Source organism: Aquarana catesbeiana, linkage group LG04, assembly GCF_042186555.1.
Source record: "Aquarana catesbeiana isolate 2022-GZ linkage group LG04, ASM4218655v1, whole genome shotgun sequence".
Taxonomy (NCBI): Eukaryota; Metazoa; Chordata; class Amphibia; order Anura; family Ranidae; genus Aquarana; species Aquarana catesbeiana.
In genome coordinates, this window is record NC_133327.1 from 38,469,706 (window position 1) to 38,487,667 (window position 17,962).

The 17,962-nt window shown below is 41.5% G+C and overlaps 1 protein-coding gene across 2 annotated transcripts in view; it reads right to left on the bottom strand.

The window, feature by feature from the left end:
* The window catches only part of LOC141139166 (uromodulin-like), a 135,147-nt gene extending 118,607 nt beyond the window's left edge, over positions 1 to 16,540 (bottom strand). For both annotated transcript variants that reach the window (XM_073625057.1, XM_073625056.1), the window contains exons 1-2: positions 16,320 to 16,540; positions 5,729 to 5,788 (exon numbers count right to left, since the gene is read on the bottom strand). In XM_073625057.1, the coding sequence (XP_073481158.1) occupies positions 5,729 to 5,788; positions 16,320 to 16,392 (133 nt within the window). In that variant the 5' untranslated portion in view covers positions 16,393 to 16,540. The remainder of the gene's footprint in view (positions 1 to 5,728; positions 5,789 to 16,319) is intronic.
* Positions 16,541 to 17,962: the final 1,422 nt, after the last annotated feature.

Here is a 17,962-nt window from a genome sequence, read left to right on the forward strand (position 1 = left end):
ATGGAAGTCAGCAGAGTTTACCCTCATTTTCTAATCTCTAGGGAAATTCCACACAAAGTGTAATTTCCCTTGCAAAGTGAACAGTCTATTTGCCTTTAGTCAGGGCTTTTTTTTCTCAGAGAATAGGTGCAGGAACTCATCCTCTCTGTCCAACTCTCCGCCCCAACCATGCCCAAACTCCACCCCAACCACACCCAAACCCTACCACCAGCCACACCTTCCTTAGAGGAGAGAATTACAGGAGCACCAAAAAATTGTAATGAGTTAAGGTTTAGAACTGTGTATCACATAAGCCAAATCCCCCACCCCCAGCTCCCCTCTCTGTACAAATCCCCCCAGCTCCCCTCTCTGTACAAACCCCCCAGCTCCCCTCTCTGTACAAATCCCCCCAGCTACCCTCTCTATACAAATCCCCCCAGCTCCCCTCTCATCACAAATCCCCCCAGCTCCCCTCTCATCACAAATCCCCCCAGCTAGCCTCTCTGTACAAATCCCCCCAGCTGCCCTCTCATCACAAATCCCCCCAGCTCTCCTCTCATCACAAATCCCCCCAGCTTCCCTCTCATTGCAAATCCACCCAGCTCCCCTCTCTGTACAAATCCCCCAGCCCCCCTCTCATCACAAATCCCCCCAGCTCTCTACTCATCACAAATCCCCCCAGCTCCCCTCTTATCACAAATCCCCCCAGCTCCCCTCTCATCACAAATCCCCCCAGCTCCCCTCTCATCCCCCTCACACACACTTTCCCAGGTTTCCTCTCTGCACAAATTCCCTCAAGCTCTCCTCTGTGTACAATGCTCTCCCCTCTGCTAAACACACATACAAACTTTACCTCTCTGCACATATTCCCCCTTCCCCACACACTTTCACAGTGCCCTCCTCTCTGAATGAACTTAGTCTCTGCAAACGCTCTCCCTTGTTTTCACAGTGACAGGTCCCTTACCTCTTTTGCCATCACCGCTCTCCATGGTATGTGCAGGTTTTTTTTCCAGCACACTACAGTGGATCGGAGAGCTCCCCCTACTGTAGCACAGAGCTGAGGATTGGTGTTTCAGGGCTCTTCAGCTCCGTGCTACAAAGTCCGAGTAGCGGTGGCAAGCAGGCAGGGATGGAAGCTTCCTCCCAAATCACTGCAGCAACTAAAGGTTGGGACCTTAAGCACTTACCAGTGATTGAGGGCAGCAGTGCTAGCACAGAGAAGCCAGTAGAGGAAGTGCGTTGTGCAGAAAATTTCCTCTACTGGCTTCAGTATTAAATGACAGGCTGGAGAGGAGAGGAGAAGGCTGCCAATTGCCAAAGGTTCCAGAACGTAGTTCCGGTGCGTTCCGGCAGAAAAAAGCCCTGCCTTTAGTAAATAAAACCCCGACATCCTTAGTCCAATAATGACCAGAGCAATTCAGATGGAACAGGCTTAAATGACTGCCTGGTCATCGTAAACCCAAGCTACAACTCAACAAAACAGATAACACCTAAATGGAGGTTAACTGTCTTATAAGCCTTTTAATACAAACTACAAAACTGTTTAAATATGAACTTAGGATTTGATTCAAGGTCCTTGAAGGTGCTATAGAGCAAAACAATTATACAAGTGTCTATAGACCATATCCTTACTCTAAGCCAACAGCTGCATCACAAAACACTTTAAGAACAATTCTCTGAACTGCAGATACCAACTGATCCTTATTGAATATATTATCATTGACTTAATACAACTGTTGTCTATATCAGGATTTACCCATTTATCAGATAGTGATGTTATATATGATGACACTGACTATTCATTGTTGATGCATATTTATTTGTTTCCTTGTGTTGTGTGTTTTTGTGGTGTTAAGTTCAAAATACTAACGACTACCTACAAAGCCATCCACAACTCTGCCTCCAGCTACATCACTGATCTAGTCTCAAAATACCAACCTAATCATTCTCTTTGTTCTTCGCAAGACCTCCTGCTCTCTAGCTCTCTCATCACCTCCTCCCACGCTCGCCTCCAGGACTTTTCCAGAGCCTCTCCAAGCCTATAGAACGCCTTACCCCAATCTGTCCGCTTATCTCCTACTCTATTAGCTTTTAGACAATCCCTGAAAAACCTTCTCTTCAGAGAAGCCTATCCTACCCACAACTAACAACTGTATTTTAATTTTGTCCATCTGATCATCCCCCACAGCTACTACCCTTTGTTCCACTTGACCCTCCCTTCTAGATTGTAAGCTCTAACGAGCAGGGCCCTCTGATTCCTCCTGTATTGTATTGTAATTGTACCATCTTCCCCGATGTTGTAAAGCGCTGCGCAAACTGTTGGCGATATATAAATTCTGTATAATAATAATAATAATGATAATATTTGTTGATGACATTCTAACCTGTTTTGAACAAGAAGGGTATTACAATCAGATAGTTCACAAGCTGAAAGAAACAATTTAAATCAAAGAACTTGGAAACATTAGCTACTATCTGGGAATCCAAATAGAGTTAGAAGAAGATGTAAGTTATCTTTTCAACCAATCTCAGAAAATCTTTTAAATCTTGGAACAATTCCATATGCAAGATGCAAAGGAAGTGAAAACTCCTATGGAACCAGGCTATCAAAAGAGCAATGAAGCAGAAAACGTGCTACCCAACAATGACAGGTATCGCAGAGCAATTGGTAAGCTGCTGTATGTTGCCACTGTGATAAGACCAGACATAGCCGCAGCAGTGGGCATACTATGCAGGAAAGTTTTAGCTCCCTGTCAGCGTGACTGGAATGCAATCAAAAGAGTAATGCAATACTTCAAAGGAATTCAGATGAAGTTACAATTACAAGCAACATCATCAAAACTGGTCGTATATGTGGATGCTGATTGGGCCGGGGACTGTACAGATCGCAAATCTACAAGAAGGAACCATAATTTGGTCTAGTCGAAAGCAAGCAACTGTCACTCTATCTTCAACTGAAACAGAGTACATTACAACAGCACATGCTTGCCAAGAAGCGATATGTATTTGTCATCTTTTTGTGGACATTGGGATAGGCATGTCAAAACCAATTCCCATTTTTGAAGACAATCAGGGTTGTAATAAGCTTACACAATCAGAAAGGGTCAATCCTAGGTCCAAACACATTGACGTCAAGTATCACCTACTGAGGGACAATCAAGAGCAAGGTGTATTGACACTCAATATTGCTCGTCAGAGGAGATGACTGCCAATGCACATTTACCAAGCCTTTATTAAAGGAACGTCATAGTTATTTCCAGAAGATGCTGAATATAGTTTGACAAAGCACATGCTGTTGAGAAGGGGTGTTGGAAGAACAACAGCAATCGGCTTACATACCTTGACTGTGTATATGCATTATACCTATCTATCTAGCAGGTGGCGCTGTAGTATCGACAGTATCAATATTTATTGGATGTTGTCATGCAAACATTATCATATGCCTATATTTATGTTGCAGACAAGAACATAATTACCCACTCTATAACTACCCCTGAAGAAGGAATATGCATACCATTGCACAAATAATTTACGAAACATGTCGGGTTTATATGTCTAGAGAATTCAGCTGGCCAACCTCTTCTCAGTCTGGCCAGTGATCTTTTGACTTTTAGTTTGGGTCAATATGTTATAATTAATTCTTGTTAATGTTTATTCATTGATGCATTATTGCAATACATTTTAAATCACTGTGTCTTTATGTGATATAATATTTAGATATTTTCTACCATTTTTGTATTAAATAAAGTTGGCACTTTTGTGCCCTTCTTTTATTTATCTTGATTTCTTATATCTTACTTCTGCCATCAAAGTCCAAGGGGGCATCTTCCAATGCATTTGATGCATGTTCTCTTTATAATGTTTATTAGGATGTTGGCAGTAATTCCACACTAGTCAATTCTCTAACCTCCCCTTGGCGCTGTAGTATAATAGTGTGTTATCTATGGTAAGGTAATCAGAGGAAATACCATCCTTATTGTGTTATATGCACTTGTTTGTGTTCTCTTCCTGTTCCAAGATGATAAAATGTATTGTAATGTATTTCTCCATAAAAGTAAAGCTAATTGATGAAACAAGAAGCCTTCAGCTCATAATTATTCAATAACCTGCTAATAGTGTTCTGAGCCATCTCAGATGCAGCTGGGTTACTTTGTCCTCAATCTTTATTTTAAGCATGCAGAAGAGGAAATAGGTGCCTACTAGATCACTGGAGACACCATAAAGAGTACCTCTCAACATTAATAGAAAAAAGTAATAATTACAATTTTTGTTTACCTTGTTTATACCAACGAAACGCTTGCCCTGCACATACTACACACTTTTATACCTTCTGCATTTCTCACTTCCAATACTGCCGATGGTCATACCTTCCACACTGCTCTCTCCAAATACTGCCCACTGTCATACTCTCCACATGCCTTTCCTCCAAAAAATGCCCACTGTCACACCCTTCACATTGTTGTCCTCCAAATAGTGCCTACTATTATGCCCTCTACACTCCTTTCCTACAAATACCGCTCACTTTCATATCCTCCACACTCCTCTCCTTCATATACTGCCAAGTGTCATACCCTCAGCAATCCTCTCCAGCACATACTTACCCTGTCACACTCTCTGGCATGCCTCTTCTGAACATACTGCCCCATGTCATACCCTCTGTAAATCTCTCCTGAACCTACTGCCCACTGTCATACCCCCTGCACTCATCTCCTCACCTTTTAGAACTCTATTAAAGACGGACTCTCAGATCCAATAGCTGCTCAAGGGCTCAACTGCACGAGGCAGAGAACGTTTTCCACTACTGGCTTTCTTTGCAAAGCTCCATTAAAAAAACCTCATTCGTGATAAACTTCCATTGTAATCTTCAAAAATTGAATGAGCACATGTCATATCCAAACCTAAAAATACAAGCCTATAATACTACTAAGTTTGGACAATTACATCACATGAAATTTAACTGTGTGGAGATTAAATTATACAACTTATTGAGTATTGAATAATTATCTCATGCAACTTGATCATGGAAATTTAAAGCCTATGTTTAGGAAATTAAAAAAAAAAAAAAACTGAAAAGGGATGATACCTACATTTATTGAGAAGTGTCTCTTGTGCTGATGCCGGCTATCCTAGTTAAAACCTAAAGCCATCTGACCACCACAAAGCTGTATTCTTTTTATGCTGCAGGAGTTAATAGGAGTGCTGAACCTGTCACAGACACTCGTCAAGTGTGCCAACTATGCCCGCCCTTTCTGCCCAACTCGTCCATTTATAGAAGCTGTACTATAGCTTCCATTAATGAAAAGTAAGCTATAAATGGAGGAGGGTCTAATGAATAAAAGGTCTACCTCCTCCATTCATTGAGTTCTTATTACTTATAGAAGCTACAGTATAGTGCAGCTTCTATGAACAGGGGTAATGGGTGAAAAGTGTGGACATACTGTATTCAGTACTACTGATACAGGTGCAGTTCTTATATTAGGCTCCACAGCACCGGGAGTTGTAGGGGGTATGGGGGGGGGGGGGGGGGCACAGTCTTTAGCTTTCATTTAGCTTTCAACTCTCAACTTTCAACAAGGGACACTTCCTATTAAATATAAGTACTGTCTCTTGTGCTGAGGTTTTACAAAAAAATACCTAAACTCAGGCTTTAAGTTATGGTATTTTTTGTGAATGTAAATCAATTTTCACAAGCAAACTGTAAACTTTTACATTATTGAGATATACAGTATAAAAAAACATAAACTTTTACCTTTGCTTTCAGCACAGTCTGGACTCCCTGTAGACCACGGCATAATGGTTGTGGAAAAATCTGAAGTAGATGGTAATAAAGTATAGAGGGTCAATTATTTCATTTTAAAAGTCCAAAACATATGCTAATTATAACATCAGTGTATCTGTTTCTGCTTTCTATTCTAGATAACGTTAATACAAATTTCAGAACCATATGTACAGTACTGTACAAACCATATATGCCTAATTGTCTATCAAGCTAAATAGAAATTACTTATTTTGATTGTTGGATTTGTCACCATTCAAAACCAAGCTTGGAACTGTTAAAACCATTAGAACTACAATACAATACAACTGTATGGGTAGAGTGGTTTCTTTTCTTTAACCACTTCAGCCCCGGAAGATTTTGCTGCTCAATGACCAGGCCATTTTTTGCGATATGACTGCATCGCTTTAACTGACAATTGCGCAGTCATGCGACATTGTACCTAAACAAAATTGACTTACTTTTTTTCCCACAAATAGAGCTTTCTTTTGGTGGTTTTATCATCTTTGCAGTTTTTATTTTTTGCTCTATAAACAAAAATAGACAGACAATTTTGAAAAAAACACAATATTTTGTACTTTTTGCTATAATAAATATCCCCATTTTTTTTTAAAAAAAAGCTAATTTTTTCCACAGTTTAGGCCGATATGTATTGTTCTACATATTTTTTGGTAATAAAAATCGCAATTAGTGTATATTGATTGGTTTACGCAAAAGTTATAGCATCTACAAAATAGGGGAAATTTTTACTATTATTATTATTTTTTACTAGTAATGGCGGTGATCAGCAATTTTTATCGGGACTGAGGCATTATGGCAGACAGATTGGACACTTTTGGCGGACAGATTGGACACTTTTGCGACATTTTTGGGACCATTGGCATTTATACAGCAATCAGTGCTATAAAAATACACTGATTACTGTGTAAATGTCACTGGCAGAGAAGAGGTTAACAGTAGGGGGCGATTAAGGGGTTAATTGTGTGTTCTAGGGAGTGATTCTAACTTTAGGGGGATGGGACTGCCTGAGTGAGGAGACCAATCGTTGTTCATACTTAGTATAAACAACCGGCCGCTCTCCTCACCCCTGATAGCACGGAAATCTGTCTGTTTACATTGACAGATCTCCGTTTTGTCTCTGTGTGGAGCGATCGTGGTATTTTTTTCTAAAAAGTGCACTTATCCTTTAAAGAGAAGCCCCTGATAGAGACACTGGGGTTGATTTACTAAAGGCAAATTCACTGTGCCCTGCAAGTGCACTTGGAAGTGATGATCCAATCATGTGCAAGCAAAATAGCAGTTTTTTATTTTCCTTGCATGTGCCCCTCGGATCTACAGCGACTGAACTTCCAAGTGCAATTGCAGTGCATTTGTAGTGCACAGTAGGGATGGGCCGAATGGACCCCTGTTCAGTTCACACCAGAACTTTCGAACACCGTGAAAGTTCAGGCCCAAATAGCGAACCCCATAAAAGTCAATGGGACACGAATGTCAAAAATCAAAAGTGCCCATTTTGAAGGCTTATATGCAAGTAATTGGGCATACAATGGTTATAGGGGTCTGGGTCCTGCCCTGGGGGACATGTATTAATAAAAAAAAGTTTGTGAAAAACTTCATTTTTAAATGAGCAGTGATTTTTTGATTATAAAGTGAAAGCGCAAAAATGAAAAAAATCCTTCCAATATAGTGCCTGGGGGATCCCCTTAGTCTACCTGTAAAGTGGAAGATCTGTACCATGTCTAGAATCTGCTGCAGCAATAATTGTAATTATAAAGCCAAAAAATATGAAATTTTTGTTTTGCTTAGCAACAGCTGGGGAGCCAGTGTGTATGATGAGGCCACAAGAGGAACAAGATTAGAGATTCTTTGGATACATTCTGGTGTCACTTTGACTTTGTATAGAAGTAACGGGTATGTAAAAATTGGTCTTTGGGTGTCAGTGGTGCCTTCCCACCATAACCCTATAGAGGTAATCTTGATGAAAGCAAGAATTGGCCTTGCTGTAAAAAATTGCAATGATATGCACTTGTCAAACAGGTGCAGAAAAATTGGTCTTTGGGTGTAGGTGGCACCTTCCCACCGTAACCCTATAGAGGTAATATTGATGAAAGCAAGAATTGGCCTTGCTGTAAAAAATTGCAATGATATGCACCTGTCAAACAGGTGCAGAAAAATTGGTCTTTGGGTGTCAGTGGCGCCTTCCCACTGTAACCCTATAGAGGTACTCTTGATGAAAGCAAGAATTGGCCTTGCTGTAAAAAATTGCAATGATATGCACCTGTCAAACAGGTGCTGAGAAATTACTCTTTTGGTGTTGGGGGGCGTCTTCCCAACGTAACCCTATAGAGGTGCTCTTGATAAAGGCAAAAAAATTGCAATGATATGCACCTGTTAATCAGGTGCTGAAAAACTGGGTGTTAATTGTGCCCATGAAACCTATACCAATAACATTCTTCCAGATGAAATGATTGAACACCCTCAAAGCTAGGCAGCCTCAAAGTTCTGCAGATTCCACATCCCAAAAAGACTTAATCAGTGACATTGGCCTCAGGGGCTTCAAAGCTGGTAATCCAGGACTGATTCATTTTTATAAAAGTCAAACGGTCCACGGTGTCTGTGGACAGATGCATTCTATGATCAGTAAGGAAACCTCCTGCAGCACTGAATGACCATTCTGAAAGCACGTTGGATGCAGGGCAGCCCAACAACTCAATAGCATACTGGGCAAGTTCTGGCCAGTGGTCTATTCTAATGACACAGTAAGCCATTGGATCGTCAGCTGGAAAGCTCTCCATCTCTGTTTTGGCCCCGAGGTAATCATCCACCATATGATGCAGACACTGCCGATGGGATGTGGAAGCTGACAGCCCTGGGCAACGCTCCTCTCTTGACCAACAGAAGACTCAAAACGTTTTCCATGATACTGTAACCTACTGAAGTCAGGAAAATCGTTCAATAAAATCCTCTTTAACACGTCCTCGAGAGATTTTATCTTCTGCACGCTCTGTGGAGACGGTATGAGTTCTGAGACCTTCCACTTATAACAGTGGTCTGAGTTCTGAGACCTTACACTTATAACGGTGGTCAAGGAGGGTTGCCAACCAGTAATTATCCTTCTCCTTTATGCCACTTATTCTTGGGTCCTTTCGCAGGCTTTAAAGCATGAGGTTGCCCATGCACCTCAAATTTGCCAAGGCTTGAGAAGCAGATTCCTCTGGGTCACTCAGGATGACAGCATGTGGAACTCCTCCTCCCAGCCATGTACTACTCCCAAGGGTCCTGGGGAAAGCCATCTCTTACAGATTGACGCATGTCTTCCTCTTCTTCAAAGCCTATAAAAGTGCCAGAATCCTCATCCTCCTCCTCTCTCTCCTCCTAAGTGTTCTGTGACATAGGAATGATGGTGTCTGCATAAAGTGGGCCTTGAGAGGAAAGGAAGTCCTCCTCTTCCTCCTGCTGCTCTTCCTCCAATGCCCTGCAGAATCAATGCAGAATCTGCTCCAGCAGGAACACAACAGTGATTGTGTCACTGATGCATGCACTGTCACGACTCATCATCTTTGTGGCCTCCTCAAATGGTGACAATACAGTGCATGCATCCTTAATGAACAGCCATTGGTGTGGGGAAAAAAAGCCGAAGCGGCCTGAGCCTGCCGTTGTGCCGTATTCACACATGTACTAGTTGACGGCCCTCTGCTGCATGTATAGCCGCTGCAGCATTGACTAAGTCGAGTTCCACCTGGTGGGCATGTCACAAATTAGGCAGTTTACGGGCAGGTGGATTTCCCGCTGAATTTCAGCCAGCCTGGCTGTGTATGACTGTCTGAAATGGCTACAGACTCTTCCGGCCAGCTTTAGCACACCTTGCAACCCTGGGTACGTATTTAGGAAACGCTGCACCACCAAATTGAGGACATGTGCCAGGCATGGCACATGTGTCAACTTTCCCTCTCTAAGGGCAGACAGGAGGTTTGAGCCATTATCGCACACCACCATTCCTGGTTCCAGCTGGAGTGGTGTAAACCACCTCTGGGCCTGTCCCTGCAGAGCTGCAAGAATCTCTGCTCCGGTGTGGTTCCTGTCCCCTAAACACAGCAGCTGAAGCACTGCCATGGAGGTGGCAGAGGAGGAGGAGGAGGGGGTAGAGCTCACAGGTGTGGCATCATCACCACCAGCTGTATGGAGACGTGGGGGCACAACAAGCTGCAGCACTGAACCCTGTCCTGCATCCTTTCGAGTTGCAAGCAGCGTTACCCAGTGTGCTGTGAACGAAATACATTGTCCCAGTCCATGCTTGCTGGACCACGTGTCAGCAGTAAGATGGATTTTACGGCTGACTGCCTTGCCCAACGATGCCAGAACATTGCCTTCCACGTGATGGTAGACATATGGAACGGCCTTACGTGAAAAGTAGTAGCGACTGGTAACCTGCCATTGTGGTACAGTACATTGTGCGAATTCACAGAAGGGGGCAGAATCCACCAGGCTGAAAGGCAGAAGTTGGAGAGCCAACAGCTTTGACAGGCTTGCATTTAGACACTGGGCATGTGGGTAGCAGGGACTGTATTTTTTTTTTGGCTGCAGCAGATGGGGCAGAGAAATTTGCCAGCTACAGTCTTCAGCTGGCGGTGTGCTGCTGGCAGATCTGCTGCTAGGACCTGGGATACCCTGTGCTATACCATCATCCCTGTCGGTGGAGGCTGCTGAGAGGTAATGACTCAGTATATTAGGGGCAGACTGAAGTGGGTAAGGAGGAGGAGGAGGGACAGATTTGTGCCCCTTTTGTGTGGCTTTTAGGTGCTCTTGCCAACGGGCTGAGTGGTTGGATGTTAAATGTCTTGTTAAGCATGTGGTACCCAAATGGTTGGTGTTTTGCCACGTTTGATGTGCCTGAGACACAGTTTGTAGATAGCAACAGTGCGATCTGCTGAAGATGTGCTGAAAAAGGCCCAGACAGCTGAGCTTTGGAGAGTGGACCAGGAGATAACAGCTGCAGAATGTGATGGAATAGGGTGGCTGCTCTCTATTCTTTCTTGATGTCGGGCTCCTTGGGGTTGTGCTGCCTCACCTTCAGTTTCCTCCTCTACTCTATGTGGCACCCAAGTCGCATCAGTGACCTTATCATCATCATCATCATCTCCATCTCCTCCATCTTCATCATTACCACTGGAGACAACTTGGCAATACGCTGCGGCTAGGAGAACATGAATGCCAATTTGTCTACCAGTGTTCCTCCCTCTCTCTAGGCTCATGTTCCTGTTATCTTCAAACTAAGAACCAACATCTGAATCCAGTAATGGCAGGGCATCATCAAGGAGCAAGTGGCTGACGCTGTGGTCAAATAACTCAGCTGACTCCTCAATAGCTGATGGTGGGGCTATGGCAGGAATAGATGTGGACAAGGAGGCAGGTTTTTCCACTCTGGCAACTGCAGGGGACTGCACACTTGTCTCTGCTTGTGTGACAGAGGATGAGGAGGATGAGAAAGGTTTAGTAAGCCAGTTCACTACCGCATGCTGTGGCTGGATAGCACGGGCAAACTCACTAAATAGAGGAAAGGATGCCCTGCCTGAGGACTGACCACCACGCCCACCTTTGCCAGTGGATACATTTGTTGCTGGTCCCCTAAAAGTGCAAAGGAATGTCTGCCTCTCCTTGTTGTCCTCCAGACACTATTGGGAGGGAGGGGGTGGTGCTTATTACCAAATGTAAAGAAGAAGTTGAAATCTGTACGTAGATGCACTTTAATCAATGTAAAGAGGTGTTTGTTGAACTTTAATTTGAGTACTCACACTGCACAGACACACTCCACGGATATACTATAATATGATGCAATATAATGTGCCAAACGTACAGTATCACACAGAACTATATGGCGTTAAACTGGCAGTAATGCACACAAAAGTAAATGGCGTTAAACTGGCAGTAATGCACTAAAGTATATGGCATTAAACTGGCAGTAACGCACACAGAACTATATGGTGTTGAACTAGCAGTAACGCACACAGAACTATATGGCGTTGAACTAGCAGTAACGCACACAGAACTATATGGAGTTGAACTAGCAGTAACACACACAGAACTATATGGCGTTAAACTGGCAGTAACGCACACAAAACTATATGGTGTTAAACTGGCAGTAACGCACACAAAACTATATGGAGTTAAACTGGCAGTAACGCACAAAAAACTATATGGCGTTAAACTGGCAGTAATGTACACAGAACTACAGTATCTCACAAAAGTGAGTACACCCCTCACATTTTTGTAAATATTTTATTCTATCTTTTTATGTGACAACACTGAAGAAATGACACTTTGCTACAATGTAAAGTAGTGAGTGTACAGCTTGTATAACAGTGTAAATTTTGTGTCCCCTCAAAATAACTCAACACACAGCCAATAATGTCTAAACCGCTGGCAACAAAAGTGAGTACACCCCTAAATGAAAATATCCAAATTGGGAACAATTAGCCATTTTCCCTACCTGGTGTCATGTGATTCATTAGTGTTACAAGCTCTCAGGTGTGAATGGGAAGCAGGTGTGTTAAATTTGGTGTTATCGCCCTAACTCTCTCATGCTGGTCACTGGAAGTTCATAGCACCTCATGGCAAAGAATTGTAACTATAACTGTACCTGAAGTTCTTCTTCAACTGCTTGCTGCCCAGCATATATATATATATATATAAGTGCCCTTGACAGCAAGCGGTTATACCAGGTTCCGTGACCCTAGTACCATTTCTTAAAGCAGAGATTGGATTTCCTGGATTTCCTGTAAAAGTGATCCAGATGGATCACTTTTACAGCACTGCGGAGAACTCCAACTGCCCCCCCCCCCCTGCAGTCACCTGCCACCATTCCTGGCCTCTCCTGTCTCACCAGGGAGCCCAAGTGGGGGGTAAGCAGTCAATTTGACTACCCACAGAGGAGATGGAGGAACATCCATTCCCTCATTCCAACATCAAGGATTTTGGCACTTCCGGTTTTGGATCTGTCTTTCCCTCTCCACTACAGCCAAAGAAGCAGCTGATCAAACAAATCTGTGTTTGACTAGTTGCTTTGAAGACCAGGGGAAACATAATCACAATATACCACCCATTTTTTTAGAACCATATAAAGTATGATGTTGTGCCCAGTAAATAGATACCACATATGTCAAGATTTTAAATTGTGCACGCCCGTGAAATGGTGACAAGCTAAAGTACCTTTACAAGTTATAAGTTTAGCGCAGACCTGGACAAAGTGCGGTGACCACATCTGACCCTTAAGCTCTACCTGTTCAGCCCACAATGCCTCCACTGTTAGCATGCCTCCCTGAGCCTTTCAGCTTCATCATAGAACAGTTAGTTGACAGGCTCAGAGAGGCATGCTGACAGAATTCCATGTGGAGAGCTGTAAGAACTGGAAGGAGAGAGCCTCTGGGGTTTACTGGTACAGTGTGGAGGTTTGATTCTTGCAGGAGAGCATTGTCTAGGTGATATCCTGAAGCTTTCCACCACTCTGCTACCCAGCTAAGCTCTTCCTGTGTTGCACCTATATGCTGCAAACAGCAGGTCAGGATCTGCAGAAATCCCCGCTAAGAAGCCCCCTTGTGATGGCTTTGGGTAGGTAACAAGTACTCTTTATGGAGACATTAGGGGTCTATTGGAATGGGGTCTCCCCTGCCCTTTAAAGCATCCAATCAAGTACAGATTGTGTTTGGCTAGTTGCTTCAGCCAGGGAGTGACAGATCTGGAAGCAGAAGTGAGGAAATCATTGTTACTTCTAGAAAGAATAATCACAGAGGAGATCAGGGAATGGATATTCCTCCATCTCCTCTGTGGGAAACCATACCAGTGGAATTTGGAAGCTGGTGGCTCTTCCAGGGGTCTCCTGGTTTTGGGCATGGAGAAGTCTTTTGTTTAAAATTAGACTTGATTTGTTGTAGCCGTATTAGTGCAATTGTGACAGAGAAAATTGAGTACTGTCCGTGATACTTTTTTTATTTGCACTAACATACAATTTTTCAGGACAAGCTTTCGGGGTATGTCCCCTTCTTCAAGGTCCAAGCAGTACTCTGTTTAAAATTAGTAAATTATTAATCTTTATGGATAATATATATTTACCATTGTTTACCCCTGTTTGTTTTCCTGATTTCCTCAAGATGGATAGATCACTACTAATTTTGAGTATTTGGATATGACTATATTTTTGAGAGATATATTTAAATTATGTTTTAATATAATTTATATTTGCTCAATATGAACCTTGATCAATTGAGGTCACTTTGGTCCTGAGGAAGTGGGGAATTCCGCGAAACACGTTGACCTTGACATCGACTTGCTTTTTTGCTTGTTATAAGATAATTATTTGATGTAATGACCTCTGCAATGATAAGTATTGTATGTTGGTTTTAAAATATCACTACACTGGTGGTGTATTTAATATGATGGAATAAAGCTTTGTTAACTTTTTAACTGTGTGTTTCACCACTTTGAGGCACAAATTAGAGTCCCATTATCATATGATTGGCTACAATATGCCATATCATTCAGCTTATGAAAGATGGCTCTACGAGATTTTGGTGCAGACACAATTTTACACTGTCACCTCTTTTTCTACTGATGTCCTTTTAAGACTGTTTAACCCCCCCAAGGAAAAATTTTTTCTGATGGCAGTTTTTGGCACTCCACAGCTCGGGTTGTGGGTTTATATTGCAAAGCATGGCAGTAGGCATTACCGATTCCTCAGTACGATACTGCACACAGGTCATTTTATACCAACCTACAAGCCATTAGTCATGGAAGGACTAGTGTGCAGCACTTATATTGTTGGATGAAAATTGGTTGAAATATGATTCACCCAGAACTATAGAAGAAAATATAATACAAATTTGCTGAAGGTAAATTTTGAGGCAAATCGCATTGAAATTATTCAGATGCACATTTTATTTGACAGTTATGGCCTCTTGGGGGTGCCGGGCAAGTTATTGCCAAATAAATAGCATGTAAAATTGGGCACTGCTGTGGGGGACTTTTGTCAATGCGAAAAAAATAACCAATTCCTCAGTATGATACTGCACACAGGTCATTTTATACCAACCTACAAGCCATTAGTCATGGAAGGACTAGTGTGCAGAACTTATACTGATGGATGAAATTGGATGGAATTTGATTCACCCAGGACTATAAAAGAAAAGATAATAAAAATTGCTGAAGGTAAATTTTTAGGAAAATTGCATTGAAATCATTCAGATGCACATTTTATTTGACAGTTATGACCTCTTGGGGGGTGCTGGGCAAGTTATTGCCAAACAAATAGCATGGACAATTGGGCACTGCTGTGGGGGACTTTTGTCAATGCAAAAAAATAAAGAAAGAAAGAAAATAAAAAACGTAGGCCTTGATTTACTGAAAGGCAAATAGAATGTGCATTTTGCAAGTGCAGATGCACTCATTTTCCCAGAGCTTATTAAATGTAGTGAAGCTTTAGGCTAGCTTCACATGGGTGCGGCCGTGGTTTCCAGCATCAGGTTTGGTGCGTTTCTGTTCACTGGTTCACGTGCTAATCAGGTCCGAATTTGTGCCTGAATTTGCATCTGAACCGAACCTAAAAACGCACAGGATCCTTTTGGAATTCACACCGGGGCCGCCCTGGACATGTTTGAACCGTCTCTGTTGAGAGCCAATCACACTCGCATGTCATGCAAATTGAATGCAGTGAAAACTGCATTCAATTCACACATATGTGAACCCGGCCTCTTTCTTGGTAAAGAATACCCAATCAGGAAAATAAAAAAAATAGCATTTTTATTTGGAAATGATTGGATGATGGACATCAGCAGAGCTTCACCTCATTTACCAAACCAGAACCAAATTTAATTTAATTTCTTCATTTTCCAAAATATTGTGACAAACAATTACAACTGCAAAAAACTCACCATGCCTCTTACTAAATACCTTGGATTGTCTACTTTTTAAAAAGGTCTAATTTGAGGGGTATTTGTACTGTCCTGGCATTTTAAGGCCTCAAGGAATGAGATAGGCCATCAGTACAACAGGATTGCTTAAATATCAATTGATCATATACTGTATACAATAGTTTTCAGATTTTCACACATGCTAAATATTATACACTGATTTGGGTTATTTTTACCAAAGAACTGTAGCAGACTACATTTTGGTCTTAATTTATGAAGAAAGATTATCTGCAAAATTTTAAACCAGAAAATAAGAAAAATATATTTTTTAATATTTTTTAAATTTATATATCAAAAAATAAAAAAGTTGTGATTTAATACCACCAAAATAAAGCTCTATTTGTATGAAACAAATTGTATACATTTTGTTTGGGTACAGCATTGCATGACATACCAAATGCCAGTTAAATTAGCACAGTGCTGAATAGCAAAAAATGCTACCGTAGGAAGTCTAGTAATAAACAAGGAGCCAAAATGTAAACAAAAAAAATCAATTTTAAATTACTTGTTTTTTTTTTCATTTAATGAGTTACAGATTTCCAGCCACATTTCTGATGGAAAATGGAAAAAGAAAGAAACATACAGTAACTGCACAATCCACTTACCTGAAGCCAAAGTACAGGATTTACAGATGATTAGCAAAATGAATGCCAGAAACTGTAGATTCATTCTCACCATATTTCTAATGGTTTTCAGGATTTTGCAGAAACTTGCAAAATATAAGCACAATCAAAACATGCAATTCAAAATAATTGAAAACACAAACTAGGAACCCTGACAACCGTATAGTGAACCACGACGCAAAATATAAGTAAAACAAGGAAACACCACTGTTTTTAAATTGTCCCAAGGAAGAGCCACCCCTACTTTGCATACAGGACATTTCACATTTTTTAATGGTTAAATAGATTTGAACAATTAATTATCATATGTCCACTGTTTAAATATTGTATTTGCTTCAAATGGAGCATTGCAACATACCAGAATAACAGTTCACACCCTAATGCCCAACATTAAAGTGTATTACAATACAAAAGTTGTACAAGCAAAGACTTAACCCTTGGGTGGTTCAGTGAATATGCAGTTGGCTAAAGGATAGATACCAGAGTGTGGTTTTAAATGGGGTTCACTCAGAACAGAGAGGTGGTGTACCACACGGCTCTGTCCTGTTCTATTTAATCTATAGGTAAGTGATATAACTAAAGGTTTGTTGGGCAAGGTATGTCTTTTTGCTGATGACACAAAGGTGTATAATAGGGTTGATATCCCTGGAGGTGTCTGTAACATGGAACAGTATTTGGCAAATTGGCATTGCTGGAAGATTGGTCAAAGCAGCGGAAACTGCAGTTAAATGGTTCTAAATGTAAAATAATGCACCTAGAGAAAAAGAATGCCCTGGGAGAGTACAACATTGGGGTACAGTGTTGGCCAGCACTACATAGGAAACATATTTGGGGGTACTTATTTCAGATGATTGCAAAATGAGCAAATAGTGTGACCAGGCAGTGGGAAAAGCTAATAGAATTCTAGGATGCATCACCTAGAGGGGTCAACAGCAGGAGGTCCTGATTCCTCTATATAGGTCTTTATATCACTGGAGGGATCACCAGCAGGAATAAGAAGGTTTTGATTCCCCTATATAGATCTTTATATCACTAGAGGGATCACCAGAAGGAGGAAAAAAGGTTATGATTCCCTTATATAGATCTTTATATCACTAGAGGGATCATCAGCAGGAGGAAGGAGCTCCTGATTCCTCTATATATATATCTTTATATCACTAGAGGGATCACCAGAAGGAGGAAGAAGGTCCTGATTCCCCTATATAAATATTTATATAATCAAAGGGATCACCAGAAGGAGGAAGAAGGTAATGATTCCCTTATATAGATCTTTATATCACTAAAGGGATCACCAGCAGGAGGAAAGAGGTCTTGATTCCCCTTTATAGATCTTTATACCATTAGATGGATCACCAGCAGAAAGAAGAAGGTCATGATTCCCCTATAAGGATCTTTATATCACTAGAGGGATCGCCAGATGGAGGAAAAAGGTTATGATTCCCTTATATAGATCTTTATATCACTAGAGGGATCATCAGCAGGAGGAAGGAGCTCCTGATTCCTCTATATATATCTTTATATCACTAGAGGGATCACCAGAAGGAGGAAGAAGGTCCTGATTCCCCTATATAAATATTTAAATAATTAAAGGGATCACCAGAAGGAGAAAGAAGGTAATGATTCCC